The 18,926-nt window shown below is 43.1% G+C and overlaps 1 protein-coding gene across 1 annotated transcript in view; it reads left to right on the forward strand.

Annotated features, from left to right (window-relative positions):
- Positions 1 to 18,926, forward strand: part of TIAM1 (T cell lymphoma invasion and metastasis 1) — a 109,053-nt gene that overhangs the window by 17,675 nt on the left and 72,452 nt on the right. Inside the window, exon 3 of the mRNA XM_026077675.1 lies at positions 5,421 to 6,400. Within this exon, the coding sequence (XP_025933460.1) occupies positions 5,432 to 6,400 (969 nt within the window). The 5' untranslated portion in view covers positions 5,421 to 5,431. The remainder of the gene's footprint in view (positions 1 to 5,420; positions 6,401 to 18,926) is intronic.

Raw genomic sequence — 18,926 nt, forward strand, 5'->3', positions numbered from 1 at the left:
TGTGTTGTATAATGGTACGTGGGAGGGGAAAAATTGGATAAGCTGCATGTGGTTTGTGCTTACACCCATTTAGCAATACAAAGGCATTTGAATTGCTATCAAGCAGCTACTGATGACATCCCTTCCTCCCTCTCCCTTCTTCTCTCATTTGAATTGCCTGCGGGGCCTTTTTGGAGTCCATCCCATGCTTTAACATATGCAAGAATAGCTTACAAAAAAGAAATGGCTGGTTAAAAGTTCTTATTTGAAAACAATTAAATATGCTGTTGGAGTTTCTGAGAAACTCAGAGGCTTATTATGGAATTTGAGTTGCTCTCTTGCCCTTTTGAAAAAGCACATTTTAATTAGAATAAAGTGTGTATGTTCACACTTAGCTATTAGCCTTGTACATTTTTCTATGTGGTTCTTGTGAGTTCAGTAAAAATCTTTGTTGCTGGCTGGCAGATTTTAGCAAAAGTTTATTTCTGTAGAATCGTCGCTCGCTGTGGCTTTAGTCATTGTTCTGGTCCTCACAGCCTTAAAGTCAGCTCCATGAGAAAAATACAGATTTATCACCAGGGCCTCCCACCAGAATCTAATTTTAAATTTGCAATCTGTTGTCTTGCGAGGTGCTTCAAATTTAGATGGAAAGTTAATATATTTCAGATTTTCTTCTGGAATCTAAAGGCCCAACTTTTTGCAAATTTGAGAGTTAGTACTTAGGTCTGGTTGAAATGAATATTTTGTTTTTGTGATAATTATAACAAATATTTAATATGGGGGGAAGGGGAGACAAAGGAAAATGACCATATTCAAAGAAAATGAAATTCTTAAATGGGACTATCATCAGTGGTTGCCCAGAGTRTGATCCTCCTTATATGTAACTATTTTATCTAAGACTCATCCAGCGAGAACTCAATCTCTCTACTGAATGTAGCTGATACAGGGAGCACTGTCTTTTCCAAAGCTTTACTGAAGAATTTGCACTCTCCCTCCTGATAGTCTGATGTTGATATCACTTTTTTTTCCCCAAAATAAAAATAAAACCTTTACTGTCTCTTAACATGCAAGCTGGGTAAAAGATGACTTCCCCGTCCCCTTGAAGACTTCCATGATTTCCGAATTTTCCTTGCTCTGAACCAGGAAGAAACAGATCTGTGGAAAGGGCAAGCCCTTTCCCAGACAGCTTGAGGGTTAGGCTGCCTCTCGAGGATGTGGAGGAACAAGTCGCACCCCCCTTGCTGGCCCGAAGTAGGCAGCAGATACGAATCTTGATCTTCCCCAGCTTTGGCAAGTGRCTGAGTCACTAAGCTGCTGCCTGTTTCAGGAGATGTGCATGTCTCCCTGCTTTGCTTTTCAAAATTTGCCGTCTTGGACTGAAGAAGCCTTTCGTCAAAACTAGTACATTCCCATGAAAACTTTGGGTTTTTGATGAATCGACATTTTCTGTTGAAAAATTTCCAACTAGTTCTGCTTATGATCCACATTTTGCATGTGCTGATCTTTGCCATCTTTGGAGAATAATTTGGAACAGATTTTTGACACGTTGCACTCCTTGGCCATGCTTGACAGACCTGTTTTAAGCATCAAGGCAGGTCACACTTGATTTATGTAGTGTCCTGTAGGTACCTTGACAGTACTTTAATGGTCACCTTTGGATTCAGTGGGCGAGCAAACAAGGGGAGCCTTTGTCCTATCAGCTTTTGTGTGCAGCTCCCGTTAACAGTACTCATTTTCTTAATTTGATACAGATTTTTTTCGCTGAGTATGCTAAATTCAGTTAAGCCCTAGATGGGTAGCATCTGGCAGTTGTAGCCGGAGCAGTTTAGGACATTTCTGCCCCACATGTTTGCTGCTGCCCCTGGGGTGCGAAGGTTAGGGCTTGTCCCCTCCGCCTGGTGCTTGACTATGCTAGCAGAGGGCTCCTCATCTGCTTCAGTGCAAATTTGGCCATTTCAGGGGCGCCTTTATGCATCCGCATTAGCCAAACTAACAGCTTACAGCTGCCAAAAATGGGGGAAGCGCTGCCCTCTGCCGCTCACTTTCCCCTCTTCCCCCAGCCCCTGCTTCATCCTCCGGCCCTTGGGCAAACCACCCCCTTCCTCGCCCTTCTCCATCCCCCACACGTCCTTCCTTGTGCTGCCTCTGGCACGCTTCGGTTCAACTCACCATCCCAGCAATAAAAAAAAAAAAAAAAGTTTTTTTTTTTCTGGATTTGTCTTCTGCTCTTTTAGTGAACCCAGCTGGCTTTAGTGCATGATCAGATAAGCGCCTGAATTGGTTTAAGATAACTGGTGGAAATGTGCAGCTGGGAGCGCGGAGGGGAGACAAAAATGGGGGTAAGGGGGTAGGAAGGGATCCCCCTTCTGCCGGGAGCAAGTGGTCATTTGTCTCAAGCCACCCCACCAGCCCAAAGCCCTTAGCTTGGCCTGTCAGTGCCGGCAGGGTTGGACCTTTCCACCCAAGGCGCGCTCAGGCAGTCGTGTCCTCCCAGCTCGGCCTTTGCCGAAGGACAGCGATGAACTGCGGGGGTGATAATGTCTGRAATCGCTCCGGCTAGATAAGCTAGAACTGTCTGCAGCCTCATTTCACTCTCCCTGCAGTATACGTGCTTACCTGCAACACAATGCCAGTGAAATCGCTGGGATTAAGGTAAGGCCTCTGAAGTCACCCTTCCCGGCTGAAGGATGGGCTAATGGGCTAATCAGCCCCATCCCCGCCCGCAGAATTTGCAAATGCATCCTCACCTAAAGTGCCAATACACCGAATTAAAAAGGGAAGGCTATTTACTTTGGGGTCTGACACTTCTTGCCAGTACCTAGTAGACACTTCTCATTGTGTGAATTTGCTCAGTAAACATTGCTGCAGACACCTGCGGTTGTGTCCCAAGAATGGCCGTGCTTCCGTCTGCGGAGAAAATACTTTCCTTCTTGCATTAGAGGGCTTTCTAGCTGTGTTATTTCCACGCAGGACACAGCCTGAGGTGCTGTTCCTTTTCTTGATGAGTAGGTTTTGGTTCTGTTATTATTGATTTGGTTAAATTTTGCCTGACCTACACTGAGATGGTGGCACAGTGCTGCTTCCTCTATCATGATGCCTGAGTGCAGGGCAGCCGGGTGTTTTGATCAACAAGTGTGCCTCGGCTGTATGATGTGKTAGGGACACTCCTGCCTGTCCACAGCTTGGTATTTGAAGGTAAAGAGCCACTCTTTAATCATTCGCGTTTCCAAGAGAACCATTAAAACTGCTGTTTCTCCATAAATTGATAGCAAAAAGTAGTTGCATGCCTTGAGACTGGGGAAAGTGACTGCATGTGATGATGGGCTTTACAGCTGGTGGAAATCCTTGCAGATGGAAGTGTGGTTAGCGAGAGCTTTGGAGTCAGAGCAGCTAAAAGCCTTACCCCAAGAGGCTTTCTTCTGCAAGACTAGGAGTGTCGAGGTCTGGTTTTAGACAACAGCATACAAGGCAAAATGCAGTTTTTGTGCTACCATGAGTTGCTTTAAAATGTTTTAGAAGTAAAAGCTGACTGAAATTTGTTTTTCAGTCCAGTCCATATCAAAGGACTCTCTTTAAAGGAATAATAAACCCTGTCCATGGATTTATAATGCTGTCATTTGTTGGGTTTTTTTTAGATTAAAACTTGCTCTCTGTTCAGTGCATTTATCTTTCTAAAAGATGCATGATAACCAAATCTCATGACAGTCAATGGGAGTTCAGCCAATAATTTCAGTAGATGTAGGGTATTTCCTGGTTTAGTTTACTTGACATGGAATTATATTTATTTCAGATACAGAAATGTATAAATATTTCTGGAGGTGCTTGTTGCTCTATCACTGAACAGATTTTTAGCCTCGAACATGACCTACTTAGCTGGATGGAAGAATTGAGAAGTGTAGTCCTCTGACTGTTTTCAGAAATATTACTGTAGAAGTTCAACTCTACCATATGGGCCAAAACAGCCTAAAGCAGAATTGCTGTGCTTATATTTAACAGAATTGATTCATCACTTTCTGTGTAATTTATGTGGGGTTAATTCAGTCTGTACAGTAGTGATAGTGTGCATGTGGATGGTGAGGAAAAATGCATGAACATACTCATTCTGTGAGCATCTGGCTCAATACCCTTTGGCACATCCTTCTAAAGGAGAAGAATTTGTCCTAAGAAGAAATTGTCCCAAGAAATAAAAAAAAAGAGATTATTTTACTATCAAGGAGGCATTTTTTTAAATCAAAATTACTAGAATAACATCAAAACCAGAAAGATTTGTCTTGGAATTTATGTTAAAGATTTATGGATTTATTCATCAGATATAATTCTTATGTGTATTTCAGGATCTCTTCTATTAAATTTTGAATGGCAGTGTACTTTAACATTTACTTTTCTTGCTCTTCTTCTACTCTTTGGCCAAAAAGAGCCACTACTACAAATAAAACATTTCTGATGCTTGTTGAGTGAGATCACAGTTTGCAAAGTATTTTCCAAAACTGATCCAGATCATTGCTTCCATTTTCTAGACGAACTGTTTCATGAAGGGGTTTGCACAGCTTAACGCAGGATGTTAGAGACAGAGACAGAGCTCGGGTCCCTCAGTTCCAGCTCAGTTTTCTCTTCACTAGATCAAAGCATTTAGATCTAGCTATCTGCTTCAGAGTGAGTAGGAAGGAAGGGTTATTTTTATATAGTCTGAGTCACTCATGCTAATTTATTTTTCATAATATGGCTTTCTTGTGTGAGGCTCTCCGTACCTGATTAATGTTGCACTATTTTTTGTTCCAGAAATCAAACCTATCATTAGCTTGCTGCCGAATAGTTGAATTTGTACTTTGCTATTTGGTGCTTTGAATTGGAGTTCCTGGCAAAAAAATTAAAATCACAGATAAGGCATTTATCCTTCTACCTTTTGGCATCTCATTGCATGCAAATGAACAGTAGCCATCCATTTTTTGACTTTATACTGTTGGCCAGGATTGTGGAGGATTAGCTAATGTTAATAGTCAAATGAATGCATGCAAAACCAAGATTACCAGTGTACTTTTGTGATAAACTGACTCCGGTTCAGAGCAATCTTCAAGATTCTCTCCTCATTTACACCAGCATAGCAATGGTCTTTGGCTTTTTCCTGTGTACAGATTTAACTGCATTATATTTATAAGTTTACTGGCACGGTTGGTGGCTCCCTTAATTAATACTGTTGAATTAGTTACTGCTGTTAGAATAAGTCCTGCTAGACCCAGGAGAAGCTGTAGCATACATTTCTGTGTGCACGTGGAAAGTGGCTTGGGAGATAAAGTAGCGTTGCATTCACATGGATGGGACAGGTTGCTTTTATAAAAACACCCTTTCTTTCATACTGGCCATCAAATATATTGAAGTGTGTATGTTTCTTCTGTGCATGCTTAGCTGCCGACTTTAATGGTTCCTGCTCTTTCCCCTTGCAGATTGTGAAACCATGGGAAACGCGGAAAGCCAAAATGTAGAGCATGCTTTCTATGGGGATAAACATGCCAGCCTGGGCCGAAAGCATACTTCCCGCTCACTTCGCCTCTCAAATAAAACTTCTCGCCGGACGAGGCACGCTTCTTCAGGAAAAATTATCCACAGGAATTCAGAAGTGAGCACCCGCTCTAGCAGCACCCCCAGCATCCCCCAGTCGCTGGCAGAAAATGGTCTGGAGCCGTTTGTGCAGGAAGCCAATCTAGAGGACTTTGGGAGCCCCATTTGGGTGGACCGGATGGATATGGGCCTGCGGCCTGTCTCTTACCACACTGATTCCTCTGTTACTCCCAGTGTGGACAGCAGCACCGTTCTCACGGCGGCCTCCGTGCAGAGCATGCCGGACTCGGAGGAGAGCAGACTTTATGGGGACGAGCCTACATTTCTGGCTGAGGGCGATGGCAGGCCGCATCGGTATTCAACAAATGGGACAAACTTCATGGAGACCGCCAGCTTCAAGAAAAAGCGTTCCAAATCTGCAGACATCTGGCGCGAGGACAGCTTGGAGTTTTCGCTTTCCGACCTCAGCCAGGAGCATTTAACGAGCAACGAGGAAATCCTGGGCTTGGCAGAAGAGAAGGATGGCAAGGTGGCCCGCGGGACAGAGGCAAGCAGCAGCCCCCAGCAGCTGGTCACCTGCCAACGCGCCAACTCTGTGACTGACTTGTATTCCCCCAAAACCCCAAGTGCTACGATAAACGGAGGCCCACGAAATGCCTTTGGCGGGTACTGTCGGAATTTAATGTCTGATATCCCAGATCTTGGGAGCCATAAGATGGCATCAGTTACTGCTGAGGATGCACCTTCCTACAGTAATTATAATACACTCCCCTGTAGGAAATCTCACTGCCTTTCAGAAGGGGCCACCAACCTGCAAATTAGCCATAGTAACAGCATGCAAGGCAGAAGGGCAAAAACTACTCAGGTAAGGCARTTTTTTTCTATGTAAAATGGAAGTGCGTGACATTTGCTAAGCTACTTTTGTAGATGGAGATATTCTGGGTTCTTCCAGGCTCTGATTTCTTTCAACACCCCCTTTCCAAGAAGGGGGAACAAAAGGAACCATATCCAGGAGAGAGCTGAATTAAATGGCCTCAGGAACTGTCTTGCTCCCATTAATATTCCATTCTTTATCCATAACTCTGTTGGGGCCTTTTCCACTCTTCCATTCTCTGGAAAAGATAAATTTGCAGTTTGCCAACTAAAGATTTTCCTGTATGTTTTGCAGTGCTATCAGTGCCTTTTTTTTTCAGGGTAGCCACCAAAATTGATTGCTCCACTTGGGGAGCTCACATGCATTGGTTCTCCCTCCTCTGCCCTCCCTGCCCCTTCTCCCTCCCTCTGCATGCACACGTGCACACACTCTTTAGCTCTCATGGCTAGAAGCAAAGGAGAATCCTGTGAGCATTTCCTCTGCCCTCCATCATAAATACTCGCTGGACTGAAATTTCACTCTTCCAAATACCTGACATTCACATCCGTGCAAAACAGCACCCGGAAACGGTGCTGTCCCCTTGGAAGAGATTGGCAGTCCTGCAAGCTCTTGGGCTGCTTTTGCTCACCTGCTGTAAACTGAAATGTATGGAGAAGGTGCTGCTTCTGCTAGCCAGGGAGGACAGAGGAGTACCCTTCATCCGTTAGCAGACAGCACATAGCCTAGATGAGCTTTTCTATCTCCTGCCCCTCCTGCCTTCTGAACACTACTCTTGTGACCTTTGCTTTGATGGCTGCGACAGTGTCTTTATTATATTTTTTGCCCTGTTTTTTCTGGCTGTGCTATGTTTGTTTGAGCTACGCTGCACTGCCTTGTGCTGCAAACAGCACTTCTGCTTCTAAGTGGCAGCCTGCTCTTATAGGGGAAAAAATAGAATGGGTTACAAATCCCATCCACCTGTACAGGTCACATATGACATATACATGCAGGCATATTTCACTCATTTTTAGTTCATTTGGCTTGCCTGCTGAACCTTCTCAGAGCAGTGGTCCAGCTGCCTAATGGAAGAGGCTGTCTGTGACATCTTTCACGTTAACTACTTTCTAGCTGTGGGCATCTGCTCAGAAATATGGCCAGGGGACACAGACAGAACAGTCTGACCGCACAGGTCAGAACTGTGCACTAAATTGCATGCCTCAGTGGCTCCCCTGATTTTATTGCATGTTTTAGTATGTGTCATGTAGTGTACACACCATGCTGCGTGACCCAAGGGAGAAAAAAAAAAAAAAAAGCACGTTGCATCAAGGTCGGAGGCCAGTAGGCTTGCATCCCTCTGCTGGGCTGAGCTTTTGGCAGGACACCAGCAATATTAGGCTTGACAGTGTGAGTCAGGCAGGTTGCAGTGTGCCGCAATGTAGGTGTTGGGCTGCGCTGGAGTGGAGGGTGAGAGGAGCCCCCCCAGCAGCTGATGGGAGGGCAGTGGTTGGCACTAACTTATGAGAGCTGATGGAAAGGGGTTGCTGAATGACTTCCCAGCTGCGCTTGATCTGTGGAGATATATACTGCTTTTAAATATAAAAATGACATCCTAAAACAGATGCTGCGGTGTCCCACAACTGAAGCTTTGTACTTCAAAATCAGCTCTGTATTTTTGGAGATATTTTACAGTGCTAACATAGAAACTCTTTGGTGCTTCGTCAAGACAGCACAGGATAAAAAGCAAGAGGAGAATGAAAAAAAAGGATGTTACTTGGAAGCCCTAAACAYAGCAGCTTTCATTAAAGATTGTTAAGTGCAACTACTGCCTCCCAGCCCTCTTTCAAGTGCATTTAAGAAAAAGAGAGCAGTGTTGTTGGTGAACAGTGAAACATTTTCTTTCCTTCTTGATGCTTATCCTGCTATTAAGAAGGTTCCTCTGAGGCACTTAGTGAAAGTCATGAATTTGTTTTCCACTTTGTGAGGCTTCAGCATTACCCTGTGAAATCGCTTTGTGGGCTGGTTTCACTAAATGTATCTCCTGCTCTTGGAGACAGTGGCTGTAAGGAGTCTTGGCAGTGATTATTATTGCCACGAATAAAATCAACAAAATTAAAGCTTTGAAGGTCAAAATTCCTTCCAAGTCTTTAATCCTAGCAGCAAGCCGTAAATATAAGATACTTTGTCAGCAATGATTTCTATGTTAACCCAAACCTACCTTTAGCAAGTTTAGGGAAATGACTCTCATTATATGTTTGACAGAGTGAAAGGGATGTACAAATTTGCACACAGAATGAAAGGATTAGTTCCTTGGTGAAGCCAATTAGGCAGCTTCGGGTGGGGTGAAGGGGTGGGAAGCTACCAACCTGTCTTTGTACCAGGGCTACCTGTGTGATTCCCAGCCCTGTAGTATCTCAGCACTTTGTTCTTCCTCACTCAACACCACTGGTGTGAAGTACAGTGTGATGGTTACCCTAATTTACAGGCAGAAGCTGAGATGTAGAGCAGATGGCTGTGGGGCTTTATCATTATTGTGCTCCTTGGCACTGCTTGATTGGTGCCAGCCGGTACTTGGGCACGACATGGGGGGTGGCATGCCCTGGCAGTGGTACTGCTTCAGCTCCCTCTGCCCTTCTCGGTCTTTCAAAACTTTCTCACTGGGCTTCACGCTCTTGGTGACCCCCTTATGTTTGCCCCAGAGCCTGCAGTACACACGCTCAGTTTCATGCTCTAAAAACAATTTAGTGGCCTGAGGCAAAACTTTCACGTTATTTCTACAATTGCGAATGTCCATCCCCTGCCCTCACCCCCCAAAACAGTAGCTGTGTCATAGGGACACCACACAGAGGTGACCCAGGCAAAGTGTGATGTGGTGTGAACACAGTCAGTTTTTCCTCTTGGCTTCCAGACCAGCGAGTGGTCACTGCCCCTGTTTTATTTAACAATGTAGAGGAAGCTAGGGACTTTGAGAAACTTGTTCAAAGTCACCTAATTTAGCCTTAAAGCGAGGACTGAGGTTTCTGCCTTGATCACTGTTGCCCATCCTCACAGGGGTTTGGGGTTGTAATTGCCAATGTCTTTTTCACTTTTTGGAAAGTCATTGGCAAGATACTTGCACAGTTTTTTAGTCTCACCTGCCCTGATGCTTAAAGTGCTGTAAGGTCCCAATAGCCACTTGTAGGTGGTTCTTGACCAGTCCAGTTGCCCAAGAGGTCCCTAAGACACTGAGCACATGGCAGGACCGAGACCAGGGCAAWGGAATGGTGCCCTTGTATTTGATTCCTGAATCTAGCCACTGTTACATGCATGTTCAACCATATGTACATCATTATGTTTTGTATATGGGCTAAGTTTTTTAAAAGTTACCAGTGACTTAAAATTTCTGTGGTGTGCTGACCACTGCTGCTGGAAAAACACATCCTCGAATGTATGACAAAAAGGAGGAGCTGGAATCACAGCCATACATGTTTTGGAATAATGCTTTATCCATGGGTTCTTCACAAGTATGTGATTTTCATTAAAAAAAATAAAAAAACTCTTTAATGGCCATTGTATTTAAGAGGATTTTTTAAAATTCCCTCCCTTCCAAATTTAAACCTTAAATTGAAATGTGGGAGTCACTTTTCATTAATTGAGAAGGAAAGCCTTTAACGCTGGAGAGACAATTATCTTCAACATGCTTAAGCAATTAATATGCACAGAGTGGCTTTGGGGCACCCACGCAGCCGTTCTGTTTTCGTAGCATTTTAACATTAAAGGTTCAGATCTGCTGAAGCCAGACTTCCCATAGAGCTCTGTTGGGATCCTTTTTGGCTTTTGGAGCTGATGTGATGTAGGTGGAAAAAGCTTAATTGGCTGACATTTTCACCCATTTTTGCTTAAAGGGAGGCAAGTTCCTGTTGGATACAGCTTGTTCTGGCTGTGGGTTGTGAGATCTCCAGAATCCTGCAGTTTGCTTATTGAGATTAAGATTTTGTGAAATGACTCTGTTATGTCCAGCTTGCAGCTAAACATCTGCCTACAAGAGACTCCCTCCTCCTTCTCCTGGTGGCTGTTCAGAGGGAGACTTAACCTTGTCTTTCTCTGCTGACAAAAGCCCTAATTAAAGTCTCTGGAGGAGAATTAGGGAAGGGAAACCTTGAGATACGGTTTTGTGCCACTTCCACACCTGTCTTGCCCCCTTCTTGTTCCATGTTCTCCCTCTGTGGGTAATTTCTGACTGCTCTTTTCTCTAGACCATCGAACTGAGGGGATACAACCTTGCATAGGGTGTGACCCTCTTTTGACATTTCCAGCTTCAGTATGAGGGCAGTCAGGGGGACACATCTCGCACATACAGAAGATGTTCTGGTCACACAGTGTACTATGCTCCCCACGCTGCAGGGCCGGCAGCATGTCTGTTGGTGTCTGCAGTGGATCTGTGAGAGCCAACCCTAACCACTGCTGGTCTCCAGCCCTGCGAGCCCTGCTCCTGCCTGGCTGATTTTCATCCTGGTCAAAGTGGTGATGGCAGTGGCTGCTGACAGCAAGTGGCCACTGACGTCTGGGACCCCTGCAGGTTTCCAGCACTGGTGTTTGGCTTGTAGGGAAAGAATTAGTCGTGATCCTTGGTAGGTGTGAAGCTATGGATGGACTGTCTTTTCTGTGGGGAGTGATTGTGTTTTAAAAGCTGTATTTAGATTATGTATTTAGATCATGATTCCAGTGTGCATTAAAATCCAAACAGAASCAATGGCCAAAGCATTTCCACTCGGTGGACCACTCATATACGAGACGGGGGGCCTCTCTCCTCTTCTAGTGACTAGTCCATGTGTGAGATTTGCAGGCCTGTTTGCAATTTCTTCTGGATTATTCTCAGGCGTTTCAGCTATAGCATTAGTGTTACAATGGTGCAGTCCAAGATTTTTACATAACTTTTAAGAAGGAACAGCAGTAAGATGTGCTTTGGCTCTACAGGGAAAGCAAGTTCCTTTACAGTGTCTTCCGTCCAGTGTTTGTTGTGAAACTGAATAGGGGAGAGTGAACAAATTTCCTATCTAGCTTGTCTGGAAACGGCAAGTGTTTCAGTGCCAACCTCAAACTACATTCTTGGCTCATTAAATCCCCTGTAGTCAGATTTTCAATTTTTTTCTATTTTTAGGGCTGTGCAGAGAGCCTGAAGGAATATGGAATCCATTAAAAAAAATTCTTTATAAAAAGTTTTGGAGAAAAAGATAGGGATGAAATCAAGGTTTTCATGGGAATTAGATCAGGTTGTACACGGAAATCAGACTGAAACTTATTTAGAATATCTTTTCAGTAGATACTGTTTTTTTTACCATCTYGCAGAATTTTGTGTCAGGTTATAGTGTTCATTACATTTTGTAGGATGGCTACACTCCAGAGAGCTGATACTTTTCTATTTAAGCTATGTAAAACTTCTTCACAAATGATGCTGTGTCATAGAGGATATAACCTCAAAATGTAAACAGGACCACACTAGGTCAAATGAAAGATCCATTCTGCCCAGTATGTTGTTCCCCCGTTTTCAAGTGCTCAGGGAAAGAAAGAGGGAAAGAAAGAAAGAAAGAAGGAAAGAGAGAGAGTATGGGGTGAACTTCCCTTTAGGGCAAACTCTCTGATCCCAGAAAATCAACGATTTGCAGCTTCCTGAGTGAGGAATGTATCCAAGACTGTCAGATTGACCTGTCCCCGATGAATTCTCTTTTCTGAATTCATTTTCTACTTTTGGCTTCCACAGTATCCTGTTCACTTTCTGCACACCGTTAGTTACCTTAGACTTCTCTTATAGCCCTCCTTGGTTATCTCTTTTCCAAACCAAGTATCTGCAGCAATTGAATCTCTTCTCTGGTGGAAGTGATTCTGTATTTCTCTATTCCAGTTTGTAGTCTGGGAAACGTAGCTGTTTTCAACCTAAATACGATTCTTAATGATATTGACCCAGATCATTGAATCTTAATCATTTGACTCCAGATGGAATCAAAGAAAGAAATAAGGACCATGTTAAAGTTCTTTATCATTGAATTACAATTAATGACATATAGCTTAATAACTTCCTAAAAATAAAATGTTACTATTTTTCTGTGATAGTGTGTCTCTTGCTGTTTCAAATCCCTGTTCACACAGTTCTGTAGCACCTTCCAGACTGAGGTCTTTTCAAAGGTCTGAGATACATCCTGAGCCGTTCTCTGAATCTCAGAAAGTCAAAGATTCTTGAATTGACCAGTTTGGCTAGCCTGACTCAGGGGCTGAATCCCATGGGAGAGCACCCGTCAGCCAAACCACTTTGCTGAGCCCACTGAAAAACAACCCTATTAAAAACATATACACATCCGTGTTTTCAGCTACTAGCCAAATGGCACCAGCTCAAAGCAAGGGGTGGGAATAGGGCTGGGGGGGGGGGGGGGGAAGACATAACCACCTGTTTGTGGCAGCCCAAGCTTAAACCAGTGTAAACTGCTTGTGAATCCACATCTTTGGTCCTGGTGGTTCCTTGTGCTGGGGCACGCAGGGAGTGTTGCAGTTCTCAGTGCATCTGAATGACCAGATCCGTCTGACTAGACCAAACGAGCTGTTTATAGCCTGGCTAACTGGAAGTGGATTCAGCATGAGCCTGGAGAAAAGCTTGAATAGAGGGCTTTAAATCTATAGGCAAGAGGCCTTGGCTGCTCTGTCACCATGCTCTCATCCCCAGATGGATGAGATTAGATCAGGTCAGGATATTTTAAAGCAAACAGCAGTCACTCCCTTCAGAGAGCACACCTCTGCCTCAATGTTGTCAAGGAAAGGGGCATGTGAAAATGAATGTTTTGGTCTCCGTTTGACAAGTATTTTGATACTCTTCTGAAGATCTTAATTGTTTTTCTTCCTTTGCTTTTGGTCTGAAGCCAATGGAAAGCAATCAGCAGTCCTGATATCTGATATAGCTCCATTCAGTCAAATTTTTTTAAACAGCAGGACTTTGACATTTATACACTTGAAGTGCTTGTACCACTGGCAGTAATTGTATTCTCTGTAAACCTATATATGCTGCATGTTTTTAGAAGTACTTTCCACTTAAAAATCACAGACAGGTTGCTCCAACTGACTGTTTGATGGGCTGTGCTTACTTAGATGGATGCAATTTGCAGTAGTGATCCTTTCCAGTGAAGCATTCCCTGAAACATTTCTTTTGAGAGTGCTTCAGCAAGCGGTCCTGTGACTAGTCATCATCCCAAATGGCACACGTTTTCCTGCTTCGTTAAGTTATGTGACTGCTCAGGTGAAACCTCCCAAAAGCTTTGTTTTGATTTCAAGCTGCTGTTCCAGGCATTCTTTTCTTCTTTCCCTCTTCTACGCCATCGGTTACATTTCTCAGGAAGAATTGCCTCTTCTTGGCAAGTGAACAAGAAGTAACCTAATCCTGTATTTTACTTTGAGGATTTTGGTTAAGCATGTTGCCATTTAACTTGAGCGTGGTCAGGCTGTTTGCATTAGTTTATGGTTAGCTCAATCCCTGTAGAAGCTTTCTTCATCTGGGTGGTCTATTGGGATGAAAGCAAGATAAGTTTTGGGGGGTCCTCAACATGTCATTTGGGAACAGAGGGATTAAATACTGCAGTGCTCAAGAACTGTGGAACTTCCTCCTGCCACTGGAGGACCAAAAGCGAGCTTCCACCGCAAATCTGGGCAGGTGTCACAAGCTGTGTGTTAAGGTTCTGTGTGCAGGGACCACACGGCAAGACACTTTACTGGATTACAGCTTGATTCTCATTCATGGTATTATATACTTTAGCCCCCCAGAAGTTAGTGCTAAAGCCAGGCAAAAGCTGATTTGCTCAGGTCCCATGGTAGTGCTTCAAGCTGTTTCCTGTAAGGGGTCTGTTGTCCTTTAACTGTGTGTTCTCCTACAGACATGGATTTCTCTTTTTTTTATAAAGCAAACTCAAAACATCCTCCCCATTCCTCTTCCCTAATACTTTTAACTTTTAGAGATGCAAAAGTAACTTTTCAAATATGAACAGATTGCAGACTGATGCCACAAAGTTGTCATGAGTTGATAAAGAGTTCCACAGTAACTTGGAGAGAAGGATAGATCTGTCCTTGCTATTTCGCTGCACCTCTATGGGGGACAGTTTCATTTGCAACATTCTCTGTCTGTACAGCCTTCACCAAGATTTACACTGTACAGATTCACAAAGAAATTCTGGAACCAAAATCCATTGAAATCCATTCCTTAATCCTTTCCGAGGGAATGGGCGGTATTGTCCAGAAGCCTGTTACTGTGACATAAACCGTTCAAGATGGGAATGAAGCTTACTGCTAGGAGAAACATGTAGAGGTCTGGTATAGTATTATTTTGTCTCAAGTGACTTTCAGTTCAGAGAATCACAGCTAAAGCCTACTTGCTAAATAAACCACTCCAAGTAGCTTTAGGAGTGTATATAAGTGATTTTTTTTTGTTCTTTCAAACATGTGAAGAACTGTTGCACCACTGTTGTGGTTGCACAAGAGGCAGGAACCAGAGCTGCTTTTACATATCAGTATCTGATCTCTTTGAATTCCCAAAGGTAACAAACTCAGCATCTCATTCTGGTATCCACATACAGAGCATAGTTTGCTTGTAACTGTGCCTCACTGTGAGCCCTCCTAGGAAGTGTAAACACATCCCAACCCATCAAACAGAAAACTCCTTCAGTTTGCCCTGCATTGTGCATGTTGATTTGTGGCTGTCAACTTATTTCTCTAAAACCTGCTAGCAATCCGATGCAACCCAGCTAATTCTCATATAGTATTGCCCTGTTGTACACAGGCCTGTAGATATCTTCTAAGCATTCTTTAATATCAGCTCCCAATGTCTGGTTCAGGGGCTTTATTCATTATTGTACTAGCAGATCTCATTCATGTAATTCTTATAATCCCTCTGACTTTATAGTGAATTGTGTGGACATGATTCAGTATGTTTTTAACAGTTTTTCAAACCTGTATTCCTTCCAGACAGAATGAGCTATTGAGTTTCTTTTGTGTTTCTCCATTGCAGCCTTAAAATCATTTCTCCCTATCAGGTTTAGATGAAATTTATAAATGGTCCAGCTTCCTGGAAAGTTTTGACTCTTTTCAAGACAGGTGAGTCTAGTAATGTGTTGGTTAGCAGATGATCAAGTTACTCTGGTGTAAGGATTTCTTTCTGATTTGGAGAAATGTACCTAAACAGAACATCTTCACCACCAAATGATGTTAGAATTAGCACCAAAYAGAAAAGAAAAACAGCATAAGGACAATCTTGTTCTGTATAGGAGCTCCAAAGAGATACCAGGCATATAAAAGCACACAAACTATAAGGTTATTTATCTATTCTGTTTTAAATTTATTCTGTGGTGCTTGCCTAACTAGCAATCAGACAGGTTACGCACAATTTCAGGATGCTGCTGAATGTTCACAGCTAATTGCTCTGTTGCTAAACAGGATGAGAAATAGAGAATTTGTATCCTCTTGAATGGAGCTCCTTCCAAAAAAAAAACCATCCAGGTGCCTTTTACTAGCTGGTAATTTCAATCTAATAGTTAATTTAGAAAGAAGTGTTATCCATGTAAGGAACTGTTTATATTAGAGAAGTAAGAGTTTTCCTACTAAATCAGTCCAAGGTGCCTAAAGTGCCCATGAATCACTGCTATCAGTCAAGCAGAAGAAAGTGATTCACTAGCGTATTTAACAGTGCTTTTGGTGGAAAGTTTGATAAGTGCATAGTTATTGTAAGCACTCTGAATGTTTCCAGTCATGAGCCAGAGTGTTTGGGGAAGATTTATCCCATCCAGTGGCCTCTTGCTAATAGAGGCCAGTACCAGCTGTGTTCAAAAAGATGACAAGGACTCCTGGAACCTGCCCCCAGAACTTTTCACCTGATCCTCACCAGCTGAAGGTTGCCGTTTTTTCTAAAATGAAGGCTTTTGGATATCATCTAAATCTAGCAAGAATTTTAAACAAATGTGACCATAGTGGACATCCAAAGGCAGTCATCTCATGAGAGTGCAGAAGCTAGAGCACCAGTATGTTAGCTTCATATAGCTTGTGTTATACTCTTCTTTCCCAATAGCTTGCTTTGTATGAAACCCCATGTTCATGTGAGATCTAAAACATATATTTAAGTGGGTTGCAAATATTTCCACTAATATTTTACACAATTGGTTTATCAGTAAAATTGTATTTGATGGGGCTGTGATAATTCCACTTCATTACGCTGGACTGTTATTAAGGCTGTTTTAGCTGTTCTGGCATGTAGCCTTCTTGCTGGGCCTCATTTCATTGCTGTTAATAACAATGACGGCATTCAATCTGTCTCTAGTTTTTAACTTTGCAGTGCATCCATCTGGCCCAGGGCATTCCACCTTTCCCTCCTATTTCACTCCTTCTCTGTGTGATAAATTACTGTCTGCTGAACCTCTTTTCATAAACTCTGGATATTTACAATCAATATGATAGCACTGTCAATGTAAGAAATGATGCCACTACTCCATCATCTTCAACAAGAGCAGGGATACAGGGTTTTGATGAAAGTGGCATTACCAGTTGCTGCCTTTCTATCAGGGCACTTGGTAGTGCAGTACAGCCACGCCACTAGACCCTGTTTAGTTCCCTTTAGCCAATAGTTTTTATGCTACTTTCTCCCTGCACTCCCTATAACTATTAAATCAAAGGGACAAAGCCCCTGCTTATTCAATTTTTCTTCTTTATGGATTAAGACCTGTGTTTGGAAAATTCCAGGAATTAGTATTCCCATGGCTTCCCTGATCTCTCTGTCTTGGAAGAAATACTTTTTCTGGCTACATGTTTTCTACTTTGTGTGACTAATTTAATGATTTCCACCTCCTTCTTACTTTGCCCTCCAGCCCTCCCAGGCCTGAAGTTAGGTAAACAGCAGTAGGAAGCCTAGGTGGGGCAATACAAATTTTAGTTCCAGTCTTGCATTTGGTTCCTGTGATACTCTCTCTGAGCAAAAATAATCCTCTGCTTGGAGACAGCTGTTTGCCGGGCTGAAACTATAAAACATAGTATCTCTGGCAAGGTGCAAAACATTGAGTTCAATGTCCTGATTGTTTCACAGAGTTAAATAAAACTTTTTTTTTTTTTTTAACTAGTGAAATGAAAAGGAGCCCCTTGATGACAGCCATTCGAATTCCAGAGTAATTTGCTGGTGATTAGTTGTGCTCTATTTAATGTCTCAAACTCCAGGCTTCAGAAATGTGCAGGTCGCAGTGTTCAGATGTCTCTCAGCTCCCGTGRTGTGGCTGGCACATGCCAGTCTGGATCCTAATGGGCAGCTGCAGAGCATCTGGCAAGAGTGAGAGACGTGAATATTGAAGCCTGGGCAGTGTCTGTAACTAGCTGTTGACCTTGGAGTCTTTACGTGGGAACTCCTTTTGTTCAGGAGTGAGGTGCTGAGAGGCCTGTTTCATTAGAAAGCCCTTGTGGCATATCCTGTAATGGCACCAGAGTGGTAATAGGTCTTCCTTGGAGGAGATGTTGCTGTTGCCTGTGGGGCTCCTTGAGAAATGGAGCAGGAAACATGAGTAATTCTTAAACAGGAGCCTGTGGTGTTCCCTGTGTGTCTGGGCAATAGCCTGTGGTGGCTGCGTCAGCAGGAGTGCTGAAGGCTGGATCCCAAAGCTGGGGACCCATATCCCCGTCAGTCTCAGCACTGGGGAGCAGCACTGCTCACAGTGCGGGTGCCGGTTGGGATACTTTAAGCGTCCTAGTTTGAAAGTTTGCTGAAGTAATCCTGTGCCCCCAGTGATGTCTTAATCAAACCCTTCTACTGGGCGTTGTTTGACTTGGAGTATTACCCATTCAGCCTCAGCGTATTCTGAAGAAGCATAATACTAAACCTCTGTAACTTTCTGCTGAACTCTTTAACTGAATGCCTTTCAGTGTGCAGATTACAGCACCGTGAGATGGCCACAGCAAATCCAGTCTGATTCTTGAGAGCTTTTCATACCCTCTGATGAGAACTAGCTGACATTACAGCAAGAACTCAAAAGTCAAAGACCTGTGTAATGAATACTCTTAACCCTACTAACCCATAGAGCAATCATCCCATACAGCAGACTTCATAAAGTGCTAATCTCACTGAATGCTACATTTCATAATTCATGAACATGAACAATATTAGCAGGCTATAATTTTTGAACCATTCTGGCCTTTGTGTACTCAGGCACTCATCCTACCAAAGGGCTTGAATAGGTTGGCTAGAAATTTTTGATACAGGAGATTTAAGAGAGGAAAAGGGAGTGCAGGAAGCAGAGGGAGATTAGGGGCAGGGCTAAATCATTATCATAGAAAGATCTTTTGACCCATCCAAGTCTATCACTTGCATTATGGAAAGATTATAAAGATTTTTACAAAATGCACTCGAATTTATCACTTGACTGTAGATAATATTCACTCTGAATTTTTTGGCTTCCCATTTTTTTATAAATTGTAAGCCATTATGCTCTTATACGAGTTACTCGCTATAATCCCCACTGGGATGGGGAAACTGAGGCGATTGATGCTGTGTCTCATCCAG

This window comes from Apteryx rowi, unplaced genomic scaffold (assembly GCF_003343035.1).
Source record: "Apteryx rowi isolate R43461 unplaced genomic scaffold, aptRow1 scaffold_46, whole genome shotgun sequence".
Taxonomy (NCBI): domain Eukaryota; kingdom Metazoa; phylum Chordata; class Aves; order Apterygiformes; family Apterygidae; genus Apteryx; species Apteryx rowi.